This window comes from Leiobunum rupestre, chromosome 10 (genome assembly GCF_980474605.1).
Source record: "Leiobunum rupestre chromosome 10, qqLeiRupe1.1.hap1, whole genome shotgun sequence".
Classification (NCBI taxonomy): Eukaryota; Metazoa; Arthropoda; class Arachnida; order Opiliones; family Sclerosomatidae; genus Leiobunum; species Leiobunum rupestre.
Window position 1 is genome coordinate 28,110,762 of NC_143393.1, and position 19,621 is coordinate 28,130,382.

The following is a 19,621-nucleotide window of genomic DNA, read 5'->3' on the forward strand; positions in this document are numbered from 1 at the left end:
CAGAGAAAATAAACAAACAACAAGCTATCTTGTGACTAGATTTAAGGCTTGTATATAGTTCTCTTCTCTATATTTTGAAATGACTGTCAGTGGCAGAGATGTAGACATGTAGTGTATTATTTCAAAGAAAAAAAAGGGTGACTCACTTTCTCTTATTTGTTAACAGTCTGTTTTTAGGTTTGTAGAACCTATTTCAAAAATCCTTTACCATTTTCATATATCTTCATTTTCCAGTCTGTTTTCGTACGATAAAGCAGCAATTTAGAACTCGCGATCATAGTTGAATTATCTACATTTAAATATTGTAAAATAGTGTAGGATTAAATTAATTTTGAGACCTCCATTGAGACAACCTAGTTTAAAATGAGTTTGAGAAAAAGCCCGTCTGGTTTCCAAAAGCGGAGAAAACGCAAAATGGAAGAGACTCTAATTAAGAGCCAATCTGGATCTATTAAACGATATTTTGAATCTACTATAATGACTAGCGATGCCGTTCAATCTCGTGATAGTTTCGAATGGGTAGGTAATAAGCCCTGAAATAGTTTTTTTCCTGCTTCGTGGGTGCGTGCTTACAGCAGCCTACCTCCAGGGGGTAGTAGGTCAAACTTTGAAGCCGTCTAGCGCTCTTTAAACTCGTCGCAGAGAAACGCGACAAAAACCTGCATACTTCTCAGCTCATCCCCTAGAACCACCAGAAATTTCTGTACTGACTATTGAATCACCCTGTATATAAGTTGACAAAGTAACTTTGTTAGTTATAGTAGTAGCATAGTTTCAGATGGTTATTCATACCAGCGAAAACACATGTTTTAAACTCGAAAATAACTAGCTTATGTTTAATGTTTATAATAGTTATTTTTATCTCCTTATATAATAATGCATAAATATTTTCACACATAGTAAGCGTTATTTACAGTTTTGATTTCCAAAGACTAAGAGGAATTCGCCGAGAGTTATTAGTCTTTAGTCACATAATAATTTAAAATGGCGAAACAGACCATTATAAAAAAATGCATTAGGTAAATAGGTAGTGCCATACTTATGTTTATTATGTTACTTATGGTTAAAGTAAATATATTAAAAATTGGTGGGCAAGAGTGGGCCCCAAATTGTAGTGCCTACGTGGGAAAAAATCCTGGCGGCGCCACTGTGCATAATCATTGATTTAAAATGATTAGAATATTTTTAACGGCTCCCGTAAAAATCAACGGTGTATCGCCTAGAAAGGAAAGACCACGAGGGGATAACCGTTCACAGGGATTGAAGAAAAGTGGGAGACACAGAGGGGCAAAGGTCGTTACGGGGCAAGCGGCGAGGCCAAAGTTCGGATTTTCGAAAACGGAAAATAAAACTAAATTCGCAGAAACTAACGTTTGTACAAAGGTGCTAAATTCAAGTTAAGCCTCGGATTTATGTCGGAAGGCAATTGAGGCTCATATAACAAGGTATTGTACATACATAAAAAGTTTTAGAAAGTCTATTAAAATAATTTAGACTATGCCAAAATGTGTTTTCTCAAGACACGTCACGTTAAAAAAAAAGTATTTCAATTGATTTCATTCAATAGTTATTTATAACATTTATATCGATCGAATGACACGTAAACGTACCGTAGCCCCAATTTTACAAAGGGACAAGTATTATACAACAAAACGTACGACGGTCAGAATACATATACAATCCTTCTAATGTGTTAAGTTTGTTTGAGCTATTCACGGCAACCTGCAACGCCGGTATCACAACCAATATATATCCACGGTCATAATTGTATTTACATTTATTTGTTACTTAACGTTATCGGACTTAATTTTAAATAAAATATCTACCACATAAAGCGAAAGCACCGAAAATAGTAAATTGGGCAAATGCCCAACTTCTAGGGCTCCGATTTGAAAACTTTATGAAAGGCTATCAATGGCGATGTATGTACATTCGAACGGGATATCATTGACTTTTCTAGCCCTAACCGTTGAAGAGATATGCGCGACACGGCGGCATCGGCATCGGCATCGGCTACATTGTACGTGAGACTAATACACACAAATCCTGTAAAAACGGTGTTTATTCCTTTTAAATAGTACAGCTATCAAGGGACATTTATTAAAATTATTACACGATATTTACTTTACAAAGCAACAATCTCAATTAAATAATAAGATTTTTTTATTATTTATCTGGGTATTTATGTGACATTTTGATGGCTAGGCCTAATAAATCAAAATTCCACAGAAATATACACAGCAATATTAAAAAATCTTATTATTTAATTGAGGTTGTTACTTTGTTAAATAAGTCTCGCGTAATAATTTTAATATCTGTCCCTTGATATACTATTTAAAAGGAATAAACACCGATTTTTTTTCGATCGCAGGACTGGTATCAAATTTGGTGAAATGTTCTAGGAAATTATTGGAACCTCACATTTTGAAATAAATCGTCTCAAAACATGCACTATTAGATGAAATTTTCATATTTGACTAAATTGATAAATGAATATCAGTGGTGCATTCCAATTTACGCAATACGTATCAAGAACGTATTCAGGCTAACAGAAAACAGTTGACTGCCAGTCTTGTATCCATGATTACCTGGCTATATTCCCCGCGTTCACGGAGAGAGCGTGCGATCGTGCCGGATTGTCTTCCCCCTTACCAACAGAATGGGGGAAAGATTGGGCGTGGTTTATCTTCCAGGGATCTATTCGAACAAATTTAACTCGAATTTATTTTTTGAGTGTATTGAACCAAAGTACGTAAAAATTTTGGACTCTCCGGAACTGGACGAGTTTTAAATGGAATTTATAGTAGTTTAAGCTAGATACATTAAAATCCAAAAGTCTTTTTTACCAATTTTAATTTACAAATAGTACAACAGATGGCACTATATTATACGGCCGAAGACATTTTCAAATTACTATTATTTTGAAATTTCCGACCACAACGAACGGGTACAGAATTGAGCGATACACATTTTACAAAAGAGTCCTTTCACAGGGGTAGAGATCGATTTTACCTAGATGGCGCCAACTGTCTGAAACGTAGAAACTATAATTATTTAATAATTGCGCTAAAAGATTTAAATTAGTATAAATAAATGCATTAAATCGAACCTATAATGGCTTCGCTCTAAATGTTTGTTTGAGTCTAAACAATTTGTGTTTAGTATTTCTGAAAAGAAATGCACGATTCAAAACAGTGGCGTAGCCAAAAATTCGTCAAGGGGGGTCGAACTATGTGAATGTTACGAGGGGGTCGAGAAGGGGGTTTAAATTTAGTACAGTCAAAGGTAGGTCTGGACCCGGAAACCCCCCCTGGTCTGCGCCACTGGGTGGACAAAAAAGAATTGAAATCGGGTAAAAAGGTTTTCCCAAAATGGCTGCCTGTGGCTGTTTAGCTGATAAATTCTAGATAATCAAACGGTTTTATCTGTTTACTTTCTTTACATCCGCTTTTGAGGAGGAGCAGAAAGAGTAGGCCTAACACTCCAAAATAAGTGGCTAGTTTCTGGACAGAGTAAATCTCTTCCGTGGAACAGGCGAATAAATCGTTTTAGAGTAAAGAGAGTACACTTTTAGTCCGAGAACAGGCGAAAAGAAACCACCCAGTGAGATACCTTTTTTGCGCCTCACAAATTAAAAAGAACTGTAATAATAGTAATCAGCTAGGCTAATACCCAAAGTACCACCCTAGGTCCAAGTCAACTAGCGTTTTTTACACACAATCTTAAGGATTTGTGTGTATTAGTCTCACGTACAGTGTAGCCGTTGCCGCCGATGCCGCCGATGCGCCGTGTCGCGCATACCTCTTCAACGGTTATAACTAGAAGAGTCAATGATATCTCGTTCGAATTACATACATTGCCATTGATAGCCTCTCATAAAGTTTTCAAATCGGAGCCCAAGAAGTTGGGCATTTGCCCAATTTACTATTTTCGGTGATTTCGCTTTATGTGGTAGATATTTTCATTAAAATTAAGTCCGATAATGTCAAAAAAACTTTTATTGGATAGGTTAGGATTCAGCGGACCTACAACTTCGGTTATATCAGTAAATATTAAATTTAAGTATAGTTTTCAGGGTAATTTACGGGACCCCAATTTTCGTGTTTTTATATTTTCGCCTAAAAATCTACATACAGTTCCTTAATTTAAGTCCGATTTTCATGAAAGTTATATATTTGAATAGCTGTGGTTTACGTATAACCTAGAATTGCAAAAACGTTCCTTAAATTTAATTCTAAGTAAGGTTTTTTAGGCAGCGTATACGGACCCCCGCAATTTCCAATATTGTAAATCTGCGTGTTTATAGATGTCTACGCGCCCGTTACCCTCTCTCGTTATTCCATGCCTCTAGCGTTTTTCAAGGCCGTTCAGAGTGCGCCGCTTTTTCAACGTATGACCAGAAGTAACAATTAAGTATGAAACTGATCGAACTAGTCTTTGCCGTATGACCAGAAGTAATAAGTGTGACACTCAACGTAACAAATAAGTGTGATCAGAAGTAACAAGTGTGACACTCAACGTAACAAATAAGTGTGATCAGAAGTAACAAGTGTGACACTCAACGTAACAAATAAGTGTGATCAGAAGTAACAAATAAATGTGATCAGAAGTAACAAATAAGTGTGATCCGAAGTAACAAATAAGTGTGATCCGAAGTAACAAATAAGTGTGATCCGAAGTAACAAATAAATGTGATCAGAAGTAACAAATAAGTGTGATCAGAAGTAACAAATAAATGTGATCAGAAGTAACAAATAAGTGTGATCAGAAGTAACAAATAAGTGTGATCAGATATAACAAATAAGTATGATCAGGAGTAACAAATAAGTATGATCAGGAGTAACAAATAAGTGTGATCAGAAGTAACAAATAAGTGTGATCAGAAGTAACAAATAAGTGTGATCAGAAAAACAAATAAGTGTGATCAGAAGTAACAAATAAGTATGAAACTGATCGAACTAGTCTTTGTCGTATAACCAGAAGAAATAAGTGTGACACTCAACGGCTGACTAGTAGTAACAAATAAGTGTTATCAGAAGTAAAAAATAAGAGTGACACTGATCGAAGGAATCTTCGATGCTTTCAAAGTATGACTAGAAGTAACAAATAAGTGTAAATTTGTATATATGTGTGACCGTGGATATATTTTGGTTTTGATACCGGCGTTGCAGGTTGCTGTGAATAGCTCAAACAAACTTAACACATTAGAAGGATTGTGTGTATTCTGACCATTATACGTCTTGTTATTGCCTTAATTCAGGTGGCCGGGTTACAACGCGTAGGAGGGTGTGTCAGAATTTATAGCCCGGTGTAACAAAGACCATACCACCGGAGGCCTATCATCATAGTGCCCTACGTAAGCGTCCCCAAGCCCGGACAGGTGACAAACCCAGCATGGGTAGCAGAACCCCACTACTGATGGTCTCACCTTTGACGCAAGCCACTCAATCCAGCAGAAGGTGCAGCAATGGGTGGACCAATCCCCACTTCGCACACAGCAGTGGGATATAGAATGGATGCTATAGCAACTCCAGCCGACACCCTACCTATGAAGGTAAGGAGCCAAACCCTTTGGAAAGAGCTCCTAAAGGGGAACGACGAGCACACAGCAGCCCAAGTGACCCGGCACAGCTGACACCGGAGATCCCGGTGGGCCCCAAAAGGCCGGGAAACAGGACCGCCGTGCCCGCATATGGAGGCTCGCCGCCCCACAGCAGGCTACCCAATCCGCCGAGGCGGCCAGTTTGCCTGGACCCTCTCCGTTAGCCTGAACCGAAGTTCAGTATCCAGCCCAAACCTGACCGAAGTCGGAGGTGGAGATAGGACCATTTGATCAGAGCTAACATCTCCCAGTGCGCCACCGCCCTTATGGGTTACAAGAGCCGGACCCCGACTCCCCGGTAATGCCACCAGTTATTGCACACTCTAACCCATTTAGGGCCACGCGTAGGAGGGTGGTGGCAAGCCCTTCATGCCACGTGAGACAACAGCTGTCGACACTCACACTTCAGCTCTCTACACTAACTATTACCGTTCACCTCGCCAAGTTTCGATGGAAAGATGAAACCGAAGAACTCGGGGGAAACTCCTTTAACCACTAGGAAAAGAACTTTCAAACTCAACGCGGAAGGAGTAGTTCCGAGATTTAACCCAGTTAAATCGAACGAGGCTCCTCATGTTGCGAGGCGAAAGTGCTAGCCACTTCGCCACCCCAACAGCTCGAACAACGCGTGAACAAAGTTTGCATTTTTAAATATTGTTGTTAAAAATATCAAGTTAGAGGTTACTTAAAAGATTAAATTTATAGTAATAGGAATATGGATGGAATCTCTGGAATATCACAATTTGTAGAAAGGGACTTAAAGGCGCCAAGGATTTTATAACAACGAATAACTGCGTATTTGAAGTATCAAGAGCTTCTAGCCTTTAATAATCTGAATAATCAGGAAAAATAAGAAAAAATCCAAACAAAAGTACCCGTTGTACACCGCGCTAATCGTCAAACAGGAAACTTGTCATCATAAACAATATCTGTCAAGAAGACCGTAAAACCGAACGGCGAATCAACTGATGCGAAAAAATCAAACGACAGTTATCGTTCAGAAACTAGGCAAATTTCCACATCATACCGGGACTGTTGTAAAAACGACAAATAGATTAAAAGGTGTAATCGCGACTATAAAACCCGACACCGATAACGCGCGCCTTCAAATCAAACCACTTAAGACAAAGAAATTCATTCTCTAAAATAATTAACTCTACTAAAAGTTGTTTTTCGAGAAATTGCGCATTGGTATGGAGAAGGCCGTGACGTAAAGTTTTGATTGAAAAATAATATATATATATATAATACAGCGTTACATAATTCTACAATTTATTGAAGGAAAAACTACAGACCTCACGTGATGTTATATTTTGTGCCAATCCCCTAAAAATATCAAGTTTATTTGGCTCTAAATATTTGCTGTTAGATTGGTTCATTTATTTCTAATATCCGGAGGAAATTCGACTTGCGAAAATCCGTAAGGCTATAAATAAAATTTGCCCTCTCTATAGTCATTACAATATCGTAAAACATAAGTTGACCTTATACGACTCGTTGGAAAGTAAAGAGAAATAATTTGGTAGAAAATCACGTGAATTTCTATTGCGGGGGGAAACGGTTCGTGAGAGTTGCACCAAACTTGTCCTCTAACGTTTGATGCCGAGATTGCTTTAAAAAAAAAAAAGGTAGGTTACTTTTTATAAAATGTTAGTTCATTTTCAAGCACGCCAGATGATTGCGGTTAATTTCTTAGTTCGATTTATTTAGGATTATTTAACTTCTAATATTTAAGACTGCATGATGATTAATATAATATCACTGAGTTAATAAAGAAACTTTTATTTAAATTCAATTTATAAGTGGGTTAAGTTAATGGATTGTTACTTCTTAATTTGTTTAAAGGAGGAATTTACCGCGGGAAAATCATGCCAGAAGCGACGAACCCTTTCGTAAAAGGTTTCGGAGCTAACAGAAAATCGTCCGTTTCCGAAGACGCCGAGGAAAGCTGCCCGTGGCTTCTCAATCAAAATGATCAGGTAGAAATCACTCACGTACTAAATTTGATATTCATATTAAAGTTACAATTTTACGTGAATATTTTATCGGCATCGGGACATCTTTAAAATTATGCGGTTAGTAAAATAATTAAGATCAGCAATTTTATTAACAGGCGATGGAATCTATCGAAAACTTATAATTAGGGCTCGGCGTTTGGATAAGAAATTTTCCGTTCATTTCTTTTATATTCATATCCGAAAATTATCCGAATAAAAACTTATTTATTGCATATAAAATCGTATAATAGTCGCGAATAATATCCATAAAAAAACAGTTAATCGAATTTTTTATAGTTAATTGAGATTTTGGCGGTTATATTTATCCATTTCCCCGAGCTCAATTTACAATTTTATTTCCTGGCGAAATACGTAATATAGCGAGTTTCTAAACTATTATATCGAGAACAAAATAACTAAATTTACTAGTGTAGTTTTTATATTTTACAAAAGTCCATATTACTTCAATTTGAATAGAAACTATTATATACACAAATCCAATAAAGAATACAAGTACCCGTTCACAGCTTAACCTAACTACTCTATATTTGTTGAAATATCCATCTGTATTCCTAGAAAATATTAATGACTTTTCACGAATCACGTGAGGATTGTTTTAGTGCCGTTTCAGCCTTCCAACTGGTTTCCCACACGATGCCCTTTTCATGGTTGTAGAAAAACGTTACCTGAGTTTAAAAACGTCTTAACTTTAAAAAACCAGTTTTGAGTAAATCAACTTATGAAGATTTGAATTGGTTTCGCAAATCAGGAATAACGAATCAATATACAATATAAATGGTATAAATGTTTCAATAATATGATATAAGTTGACTTAGAAAATCTAAAAAATTATAATGGAGACAATAGAGTTACTATCTTTAAACTCAATTTTTCTAAGAAACATTTTATAGTTACTGTAGTTCTAAGCAAACGTTACTGTAAAAAAAATATCCTAACTTCAAGTTACAATAATATCCTATAGTGAAGCTACTATAACATCCTATCTTGAAGTTAAATAATATCATATCTTGAAGTTACTATAATATCCTACCTTGAAGTTACTATAATATCCCCTCTTGAAATTACTATAATATGTTATCTTGAAGCTACTATAACATCCTATCTTTAAGTTGAAGGTATAATAATATCCTATCTTTAATTTGAAGTTACTATATTATCCTATCTTGAAGTTACTATAATATCCTACCTGGACGTTATAATAATATCCTATCTTGAAGCTACTATAATATTCTAATTTCAAGCTACTATATTATCGTTAACTTGAAGTTAATTAGTATAACATCCTAACTTGAAGTTAATTAGTATTAAATAAATTTTTCCGATCACATAATATCGATACTTTAAAAGATTTTAAAATTAAAAAATTATTTTAAACTGAAATATGGTTTAAAAACATTTTACTACATTCCATCACAGACCGTATATCTCTAAAGATATAAAGAGATATAAAAATAGAGCACACCAAGTAAGGAAAAGCCGGCTACAAACACTACCGCCATCTACCCATCAAATTCATAATCTTTATAAAACAATCTCAATTACCGTAACGAAAAATGTTAAAACAAATGATTATAAAGAAACAGTTAAAATTGTTTTGCAAAATTAAAATGTTTTAGTAATTGTAGACAGAAATACACAACGATAGATGGCGTTAAGTAAATAATTAAAGGATAAAAATTCTGCTTCTTTTAAAAAATAAGAAATGGTGACGGCTAAATCACCTTGAAAAATGATGGTTTCCGGATTAAAATGAAACAACGTCACGCGTTTTAACAAAAAACCACAAAAATGTGGAGATTATATCCATTTAATTAACTATCGTATAATTAGTAAGCCTACGGAAAATACTCTGTTTAGAGTATTTACATTAGCCGATAAATAGGAAATATTTCGTTAAGATAGACCAAACACAGTCTGATCCGCTTATGTAGGTTACAATTTCTGGAAACTAGAAAACCTTGTCCTCAAAAAAAGCCTTCTATTTACAAGATTTATTTTCCAAATTCGGAAGCGGGCCTCTCTAAAGGAATTCCAAAAACTTTCGATTTACAATATTTCGCAGTAACAAGTGTACCAATTAGTTGGGAATTTTGGCCTCTAAACTTAAATGTTTGTCACACGACTTGATCCAGGGATGGGCGATCTATAATCAAATCGCCCTTGCCAAAATTAAACCGGAAATGATGAAAAATAACTATGGAATATGTAGCAATCACGATTGTGGGGTGCTGCGTTTGTTGCTCCTAGCTGGCGAGCGCTTAAGTTCAGAGATGGGCAGAAACAAAATGTTCCGAGCTCGCGTTCTTTAATATTGAGCTAGATGGCGGCGTTCGCGCTCACGCTCATCTCTTTTTTGGCCCGAGAGTGGAGCTCGCGCTCACCTCTTTTATTTTTGTCTGAGAGTGGAGCTCGCGCTCGCGCTCTTCTCTTTTTTTGCCTGAGAGTGGAGCTCGCGCTCACCTCTTTTATTTTTGTCTGAGAGTGGAGCTCGCGCTCGCGCTCTTCTCTTTTTTGGCCCGAGAGTGGAGCTCGCGCTCTTCTCTTTTTATTTGCTTGAGAGTGGAGCTCGCGCTTTTCTCTCTCTTTTTTTGCCTGAGAGTGGAGCTCGCGCTCGCGCTCTTCTCTTTTTTGGCCCGAGAGTGGAGCTCGCGCTTTTCTCTCTTTTTTGGCCCGAGAGTGGAGCTCGCGCTCTTCTCTTTTTATTTGCTTGAGAGTGGAGCTCGCGCTCTTCTCTTTTTATTTGCTTGAGAGTGGAGCTCGCGCTCGCGCTCTTCTCTTTTTTGGCCCGAGAGTGGAGCTCGCGCTTTTCTCTCTTTTTTGGCCCGAGAGTGGAGCTCGCGCTCTTCTCTTTTTATTTGCTTGAGAGTGGAGCTCGCGCTCTTCTCTTTTTATTTGCTTGAGAGTGGAGCTCGCGCTTTTCTCTCTTTTTTTGCCTGAGAGTGGAGCTCGCGCTCTTCTCTTTTTATTTGCTTAGGAGTGGAGCTCGCGCTCTTCTCTTTTTTTTTGCCTGAGAGTGGAGCTCGCACTTGCGCTCTTCTCTTTTTTGGCCCGAGAGTGGAGCTCGCGCTCTTCTCTTTTTATTTGCTTGAGAGTGGAGCTCGCGCTCTTCTCTTTTTATTTGCTTGAGAGTGGAGCTCGCGCTTTTCTCTCTTTTTTTGCCTGAGAGTGGAGCTCGCGCTCTTCTCTTTTTATTTGCTTAGGAGTGGAGCTCGCGCTCTTCTCTTTTTTTGGCCTGAGAGTGGAGCTCGCGCTCTTCTCTTTTTTTTTGCCTGAGAGTGGAGCTCGCGCTCTTCTCTTTTTTTTTGCCTGAAAGTGGAGCTCGCACTTGCGCTCTTCTCTTTTTTGGCCCGAGAGTGGAGCTCGCGCTCAAAATTAGCTCGTGCACTCTTTAGATCTCAGAGCGCGCCCACCTCTGCTTCAGTCGCGTCCGAAGAAGTCAGTTTTAAGGAGATTTTATTTTTACTTACTTACTTGCTTACGGTTTGAGCGTGAGACACGATTGGGAACCACGCTATAAATTCTTTCTTAGACTTAAAGGGCTTAAAGAATCGATTAAATTTTGAAGGTGGTATTGGTACCTTGAGGTGGTTTGATAGAAAAACTAAAAAACCGTCTCAACATATAGTCATTCTCCCTGAGTACAAATAAATACGGTGTTTGAAAGAACAATGTGAAATAATTTCGAAACAATCGTATAACTCTATTAACCTTTCATTGTTTTCGTAATTTATCTTTCAAGAAAACCTAATTTTCTATAATTCTTCTAATTTAATACGTATCGTCAACTTATTAGCGTGAACTAATAACACAGAAAACAAAAGTTAGAGTTCTTATTTCCAAAATTTAATATAAAACAATGTACAATTTATCGCCAAATCAAATCGTAAGGTGATTATACATTCAGAAAAATCCCTTCATAAGACAAGCTTTAAAAACCGGTCAAATTATCGAGGTCAGAAGGCGCATTATCATCGAATGTTTGACTTCCGTAACTGGCAGCTAAAATATTGGAAAAAAAAAAGTTTTCAAGTATTTGGGACAAATACAAGTTTACTCTTCCACGATTGGTTGAAAATTTAAAACGACAGAAACTAAATTATCCAATTATATAAATTTTGAGCTTGGCGTAGAAGGTATTACCAGCATTTATTTTCAAGGTACGCGAAAAAATTTAGTTTACATATACAGGGGAAGTCCCAGTAGCTTAGAAGAGCTGGTTAGTCTGTAATCCCCACCTGTTCTAAAACATTCTAGGAAATTTCACTCCCTTTTTATTGTAGTCCTTCTCAATAAAAAGGTTTATTCACGAAATTCTCTCAGAAGAGGATGATAAGCAATTTTTAGGATTGAAAATTTAAATTTGTTGGCGCGATTGAGGTTTGAAGGGGAATTTCAACGCGACTGGAATATTGGTGAACGTGATTCTTGATGGATAATCCGGCATTGCAGTTGGATGTAAGTCAATATTTATTTTGGTCGCATGTCCGTAATTTAACTAATTTCGGTAAAATGATTATTTCTAAACTTATTTCCGCTGAATAATTAATGAGTTGATGAATTTTACTAGAATATGTGTAAAGATAATCTTTGTGATCTTAATTTGAGATCATTGGTAGACGCAACTTAAGAAACGTAAACAATTTGGCAGAAAATTAAACTTTATTACTCTTAAATTGTTCGCCCGTAAAGCCTTTTTCTTTCCAATTACGGAGTATTTTCTTTCATAAATATTAGTGTTGTTAGGCTTTTTTTTAAACTATCCGCTTGTCTTTCAAAACTTTCTTTTTGCTACAGAAATTATTAAAAATTAATTCATTGATTTTCCACCTTTCAAACAAAGTAGTTTTCTGCCGTAACATAAATTTGTTTTATAAATTTAAGGTTTTATTATTCATATGACACAGGCCCGTATAGGGGGGGAGGGGGGGGGGTGGGAGCCAGTGGATGCTCAGCGCCCCGAAATAAATACTTGAGCATCCCCAACCCGAATGACCCGAAAAAAAATCAATTGCTCAACTACCAACTAATATCATATAACATCGTTTACCTGTATTTTGAATAAAAAATTATGTTTTCAACGAAGTCGAAATTCATAATTTGAAAAAGAACAAAATAGAACCATATCGGTATATTTACTAATTGCAGGAGTGGGAGTTAAAAATTCCGATTTTTAGTATCAAGGCACTGCCCCCAAAAAGAAATTGAGTGCCCCGAGTTTTGGCGGCTGGTTACTGGCCTGATATGACAGTGTGGATATTCTTAAGAATATATTTACAAAGTCACTTATTTTGTGAAATTTTTGATTCAAGAATATATTTATTTGTACTTAGGTGTTAGGGCCCCTTCACATTAATCAAATTGACGATTGAAAAACACGCTGACAACATTTTCGCTTTCTCTTGAAAACTAGAGCATGGCGCCCTTGGATCGTCTCGACAGTATAAATAAATAGTTATTGCCAGGGCTGGTGGGAAACCATGGTTTAAATCATGGCATAAACCAAGTGATTTAAAAAAAACAATAGATTTTTTTAATAATTTGGTTTTTTAATTAACTAAAAATTATTATTATGTTCGTACATTTTCTTATGGGAATGATTACATTTCTAAATCATTTACAAGGTGACCACATTTCTTAAATATGACTTGTAATAATACTCATATTAATTTTTAGTTGATTGGTAATATGTATGTACGGTTAAACAAAAGCGAAAAATAGATTATAAGTAAAATAAAGCAGTGTTTTAAAAAAAACCTGATTTAAACCAGAAAAAAACCTGGCTTAAGCCAAAAAAAAAGAGATTTTTTGGGTTTTTATTAAAAAACCGGGTTTTTTTCCAACCCTGATTATTGATTTAACTTCGTATACGATAATAATGACGTAAAAACTCTCGTAGTATCGATATAAACCGATAGATGACCTTCTTAATACGAAAGGAACCAAAAATTTTCATAGTTGGCCATAACGCTAAGTCTTAGCATAAGTATATAATATTGTAACATAAGTGTGCTCCCGCGTCACACGTAACCTTTGACAGCGCCTCGCTAGGGGGAGATTTTCTTCTTGTGATGAAGTCACTCCGTTACTAGATCTCAGTGAAATATTCCCCAAAGTGACAAACTTAAGGAACAATATTATAGACTTATGGTCACAGCAATCGACATAATTCTAGATAACCTTGATAGCCTTGAAAAAATAAAATAAAACCGCAACTACGTAACCGTATTTGTCGACGCATCAAATAAGTATCGGTGGTTTACCCGAGCATGGATAATTCACCGTACGCGGAGTAGTTTCCAAAGTATTTTAACAGCAACAATAGCCAGTGAAAACCTAACATATTGAAGGTAAAAAAAAATTATAAATGTACTTTACATCGCTTGAGCTCTTCAATTTTTATACCTGTTTCTTTCAAAGCTTCGTTGCACGTCAAAATTGCGCATTCTGTACGCCTACGACGTGTCAAAAACGTGTAATAAACGTATTCAGTTTGAATAGAAAAGCAGTGGAATGCGCTGGTTCGGCAAACAATAGAAAGAGCTCCGAAATCGAGGGTCTTCAAATACCGAAGTTCATAAAAAAGAGAGTAGAAACAATTACAAGTAGGATCCGGGTAGAATACAGAGTTCGCGCTTCCAACCAGTTCTCAGATACCCGAGGAATTAATTGAGGTAGATCAGATATCGGATTATCCGTTCAGATATTATGAAATCAGTTGATACGGGTCCAAATACCAACCAGGTAACTTCAAGGATATACAGGGTGTCCACTAAAAACGACCCAGAGCTAATGAAAGGGGGGTGGCGGAGTCGTTAGCGCTTTCGCATCGCAGCAAGAGGAGCCGAGTTCAATCCTAACTTGTATCACTGGGTGAGAACTCGGTGCTACTCCTGCGTTGAGTTTTCCCCACTGGTTAAAGGGGTTTCTTGTAGAGGCTAACGATAAAAGTTGGTGTAGGGAGCTGTTGGCTCGCGTGGCATGAAGGGCTTTATACCACCCTCGTATGCATTGTAACCCCGCCAGTTGTTTAAGAGGCATTGTAAGTCGCTAGATGACTTGGGCCTAAGGTGGTGCCTTGGCTGATAATAATAATTATTATTATTAATTGAAAAGCTATTTTTCTTAGGAATTTTAGCACGCGTAGGGGGTCATTCGCTGATACAAAACTCAAAGACCTTGAACCATGTCCTGAAGGTCATTCAAAATCTATCTCGAGAACCGTTAGGCTCAGAGACTCGGTTACAATTAGAAAAAAATATATAATATAATATAAAAGTTCCTTTTCAATGCTAAAGATATTATATTGATATTCGCGACCAAAAGCATCGCTACGCTTCCTTTGGATCGCCATATAGTAACCTAGCTGGAGGGGGCATTTAAAGTAATTGCCCCTCCAACCTTTTGGTCGGTTGAAAACTACAAGTTGGGCAAACTAAAATATTAGTCTAATTAGAGATAATATTTTGTATCAACTTCAATACATATATTAAATTTCAAAATACAAAAGATTTACTGATCGCTTGGAAACTGTCCACCCCCGCAGAAAACAGAGTTTGAGCTGCTGTGCCCCTCCCAACTTCTCAAACGTTCCTACGCCACTGATTTAGCTAGATAGGTAGCGGCTAAAGTCGGCTTTTAGTTTTTCGTCAGCGTGTTTCGTAAATTTGACGTTATAAATAATAATACTTTCATTTTAGAATAATTTTTGAATCGTTTGCTTATATTTGTATAAGTTTATTTTAGAAAAAAAAAAGGTCTTATGACTTTTTAATTTGTCTGCAGCAGACGCTACATCGTAGGCGCTACCTCGGAGAAGCTAGCGCCGTTACGCCACCTAGACTCATTTCGTTCGCGAATAATGGATAATATAAAACCTTTTGATTACAAGCATATTACAATAATGAGGAAATAAGATTTAAACAAGTTTTTATTAGAAAAACGAAACTAGTCGTCGTTTTTCTAATAAAAACTTTTATTGTATACTAAGTGGTTTAAATCTTATTTCCTCATTATTTAAATGTACAAGTGTCGTTTAATTTTTTAATTCATTTTAATAAATTTTAAAATATTCAAAAATATTACAATATTAAAATTGAATAATCCCTTCAATAGAAATAAAAATGAATGGTAGCATTGTATAAAGAGAATATGAAAAGTTGGCATAAACATAAAATACATTCAATCATAAGTAACAATATTACCATAAGTATGACATTTCCCATTATTGTAATGCTAATTTTTTTAACAAACTTTTTTAACCACTAACACTCTCGCCTAGCTTCAACTTGACTAGAAAACTATCGTCCTTGAAAGTAGTATATTTTATTTCCGGCAATCTAAGACACTAGGGGCTCGGTGCTACAACTCTGAAAATGATTTCGTTGATAATAAGCTTCGTGCGAAGTTTAAACTTTGGTCAGAAGTATCGCCGCCTACCGACTGAGTTTTAAATCGAATGTGTGAAAGCTGTCTGCTCATTCAAAATTCTCTCGATATAAAAGCTGAACGTTTCAGTTAAAAAAACATTCATATTCAAAAGTCGTCTGCTATTTCTTCACACATTAAGTTGACAGGTATTAAAGTAGATGGCGCTACACTTACTAAGCTCGAAGCCTATAATTCATAGCTGTCGTACTTATTCGTATTATACTACTTATGATTCAACATAGGTCAAAAACAGTCTAAGTTTTGATTTCAAGGGCTAAAATATTATAGGAAGAACGATGGTCTATTTTATGATAATTAGAGTCTATCTTTCAATTTCCTCGACGACAAAGAGACAAAGCGCGTGACGGTGGCGCAATGTTTGACAGCAATGCGATCCATCCGTTCCACGCAACGACAGCGAAAGAACTGCAACCTTCAAACTATCGCGAATAGAAATGGTAGATTCGCTATTCAACGTTCGAGAAAAAGAGTGATAAAATGTACCGACAACGTATTAATCACCGCGGTTTTATTTATTCCAGGATGACGATAAACAGGTCAACGAAAATGGACAAAGTCACGCGCTCGAAATGGAGGTACGGATATGGCCCTAATGGGAACTTGACCCTAAACGAAATTCTAAACTGAATTAATAGGTTTACCAAAATGATAAACATTTTACGTTTCAGACGGCGCCAAATGAAAGTTTCAAAAGCGAACCCAAGCCAGTGTCCGAAGGAGCTGGTGTCGTTTACAAAGTGGAAGACATACCGCCGTGGTACCTTTGTCTCATATTAGGTCTACAAGTAAGGGTTCCACGACACAAATCGCAGGTAAACGAGACCGATAAGCGCAAACTAAAATGACGTATCTTCAGCATTACCTCACCATGTTCGGTGGTACGATCTCGTACCCTTACATCCTCACCCCGAAACTGTGTATGAGGAGCGACGACCCGGCTAGAGGGTACATCATCTCCACCACCTTTTTCGTGTCAGGGTTAGCCACCTTCATACAGTCGACATTCGGCATCAGGTATAAATTACATTCAATTATTTTACGGTCAATAACTAAAAGAAAATTTTCATAAAATAGGCTACCCATCATCCAAGGTAGTACCTTCACATTCCTCATCCCTACTCTGGCCATCCTAAGTCTACCTCAATGGCAATGCCCCACCGAACAGCAAATAATAGAGTCACGCCCACAGATACGCGGACACAATCAAACCCATCCAGTTACTGAAGAAGAATGGACCACTTTGTGGCAAGTTAGAATGCTAGAAGTAAGTCCTATTATTAAAGGGAATATAACCTCTGGTATTTCTGTCGCCCTCCGAGGGTTCCAATATTGTCCGCTGCCTCCCATGGCTTTTCACACTTGCAGCGCTGATAATCGCTGATTGTGAAGGGAATAAAGGAAATTGATGGGGTCTTCCATAAAGAACGCGTTGGAGGTTCTATTCCATTTAAATTCCTAACCAATGTCCGTAACGAAAAAAATATTCTTCTAAGGTCCAAGGTGCGGTCATCGTAGCGTCGCTATTCGAAGTGGTCATTGGTCTGACCGGTTTAATCGGACTAGTCCTGCGTTTCATAACCCCTATTAGCGTGACGCCAATTATAACCCTAATTGGTCTATCGCTATTCGAAGATGCGTCCAGAGCGGCTGGAAACCACTGGGGTGTTGCTATTATGTAAGCCGGCAAATAAATCTTCAGTCTTAAGTCTCAACTCAAGCGTTGATTTAATAATAGGACCATCCTTTTACTTATAATATTTTCGGAATATTTGAAAGACGTCGAACTACCAAGGTTGTCATACTCGAGAGCCACTGGAGTTGGCTGGAAAAAGTTCCATCTCTTCAAGCTATTTCCCGTAAATGATTGCTCAAATCTTAGAAGAAAATAAATTGTACTGAATTGCATTTGTTTTAAAGGTTTTACTGACGATAGTGATATCTTGGGTTGTTTGCGCCATCTTCACTAAAGCCAACGTCTTCGAGGAAGGTAGCTTGGCCAGAACCGACGTTCGTCTGCAAGCCCTCAACAACAGTCCGTGGTTCCGAATCCCTTATCCATTTCAATGGGGATTGCCAACTATCAGCGCGGGAGCCGTCTTCGGAATCGTAGCTGGGGTGGTTTCGTCGGCAATTGAATCGGTCGGAGACTATTACGCGTGTGCCAGAATGTGCGGAGCCCCACCTCCGCCCACGCACGCCATCAACAGGGGCATATTCATGGAAGGAATCGGTTGCGTTCTGTCTGGAATGTGGGGCTCCGGCAACGGTTTAACATCTTACAGCGAGAATATCGGAGCCATTGGTGTTACGAAGGTAACGCGACTTTAAGAACGCCAACTGGAGCGAGAGTGTTTCTAATGATTATTTTAACCTAAAGGTGGGAAGCCGTAGAGTTATCCAGTACGGTGCTTTACTGATGATCTTCTTCGGGTCAATGGGGAAATTCGGAGCTCTGTTCGTCACCATGCCAGAACCTATCTTGGGAGGAATCTTCTGCGTGATGTTCGCCGTCATCACTGGCGTTGGACTGACCAATCTACAATTCGTGGATCTGAATTCATCCAGGAATCTCTTCATCTTGGGCATCTCAATTTTCACGGGGATGATGGTCCCGAAATATATGGCTAAGAACCCCGACATCATCCAGACTGGAAGTCCCTTCATTAATCAAATCCTAACCGTTCTTCTCAGTACCAGCTTATTCGTGGGTGGTTTGATAGCCATCATTATGGACAACACCATGAAAGGTAAGTCCCTCGAGCTCTGCCTCGTCTAATTATTAGTCTAAGCCGGTATTGTACCAACAGGTACGGATGAAGAGAGAGGTTTAAAAAAGTGGCGGGAGTCGGAGATGTCCTCTAGACCCATGTCGGACGAAAGTCGTCGAGATATGAACAAGTGTTACGAGTTCCCGGTGGGTATGGACGCAGTCAGGAAGGTTTCTTTCCTCAAATACTTGCCGATTAGTCCAACGTTTGACGACCAACATGTTGGTGGCAAGATCAACGATAAATTTCGTGGTCTTCTTAGTAGATGTAGGAAAAGTGATAGTAGTAACCGTGGTAAAGAAGACACCAACGTGAAAGCGTGAAATTGACCTCGCAAAATAATAAGGATGTGCGAAAACTTCGTTCCTTCAATACGTTCCCAGATTTTAGTAATGTATTTATGTCCTTATACTCAAAAATATTATCTGGAATGATTATAAGCTCCAAGGGATGTGTAAATTGGCGTGTTTTGGACGTAAACGTGACACCATCCCCAGAACAAGTCTTTCTATTGATACAAAAGAGTGAAGTGTATTTTCTAATGAAGCTTTACAATTAAACAATTTCAACAAAAACGGTTTTGCTTTAATTTCATTAAATATTTATTTACAAAATAAAAACAGCAGCCATTTTTTAAGCCTACTTTGCAATAATTGACGTGGTTATTGCAAAACTAAAAAAATCAGTTAATACCTTTAGAAACGCATTTAATATTTAGTACAAAACGAATGTTACTAAACTTATCTTAAGCACCAACTTTAGTAAACTTAATTTGAAAGGCTTCT

General features: G+C 37.5%; 1 protein-coding gene across 4 annotated transcripts; it reads left to right on the forward strand.

The window, feature by feature from the left end:
* Positions 1-6,714: 6,714 nt before the first annotated feature.
* On the forward strand, positions 6,715-19,411 carry LOC149925335 (solute carrier family 23 member 1-like). Of its 4 annotated transcripts, none has more exons than XM_090162073.1 (11): positions 6,715-7,230; positions 7,451-7,581; positions 16,590-16,643; positions 16,737-16,853; positions 16,925-17,082; positions 17,143-17,332; positions 17,562-17,743; positions 17,804-17,924; positions 17,986-18,381; positions 18,446-18,815; positions 18,876-19,411. In XM_090162073.1, exons 2-11 carry the CDS (start codon positions 7,471-7,473, stop codon positions 19,157-19,159), a joined length of 1,983 nt encoding a protein of 660 aa, XP_090018199.1. In that variant the 5' UTR covers positions 6,715-7,230; positions 7,451-7,470; the 3' UTR covers positions 19,160-19,411. The 4 variants fall into 4 exon arrangements, with proteins under 4 accessions (XP_090018199.1, XP_090018198.1, XP_090018197.1 ...); XM_090162072.1 differs by having other exon boundaries at positions 6,715-7,224; positions 7,444-7,581; XM_090162071.1 differs by lacking the exon at positions 6,715-7,230 and adding an exon at positions 7,328-7,367 and having other exon boundaries at positions 7,448-7,581.
* Positions 19,412-19,621: the final 210 nt, after the last annotated feature.

Coding starts and splice junctions, on each gene's coding strand:
- LOC149925335 (XM_090162071.1), top strand. CDS start 7,343: ATGATGATTAATATAATATCACTGA. Junction 17,744..17,803: donor CACTGGGGTGTTGCTATTAT/GTAAGCCGGCAA, acceptor ATTTAATAATAG/GACCATCCTTTTACTTATAA. Junction 18,382..18,445: donor GAGCCATTGGTGTTACGAAG/GTAACGCGACTT, acceptor TTTAACCTAAAG/GTGGGAAGCCGTAGAGTTAT.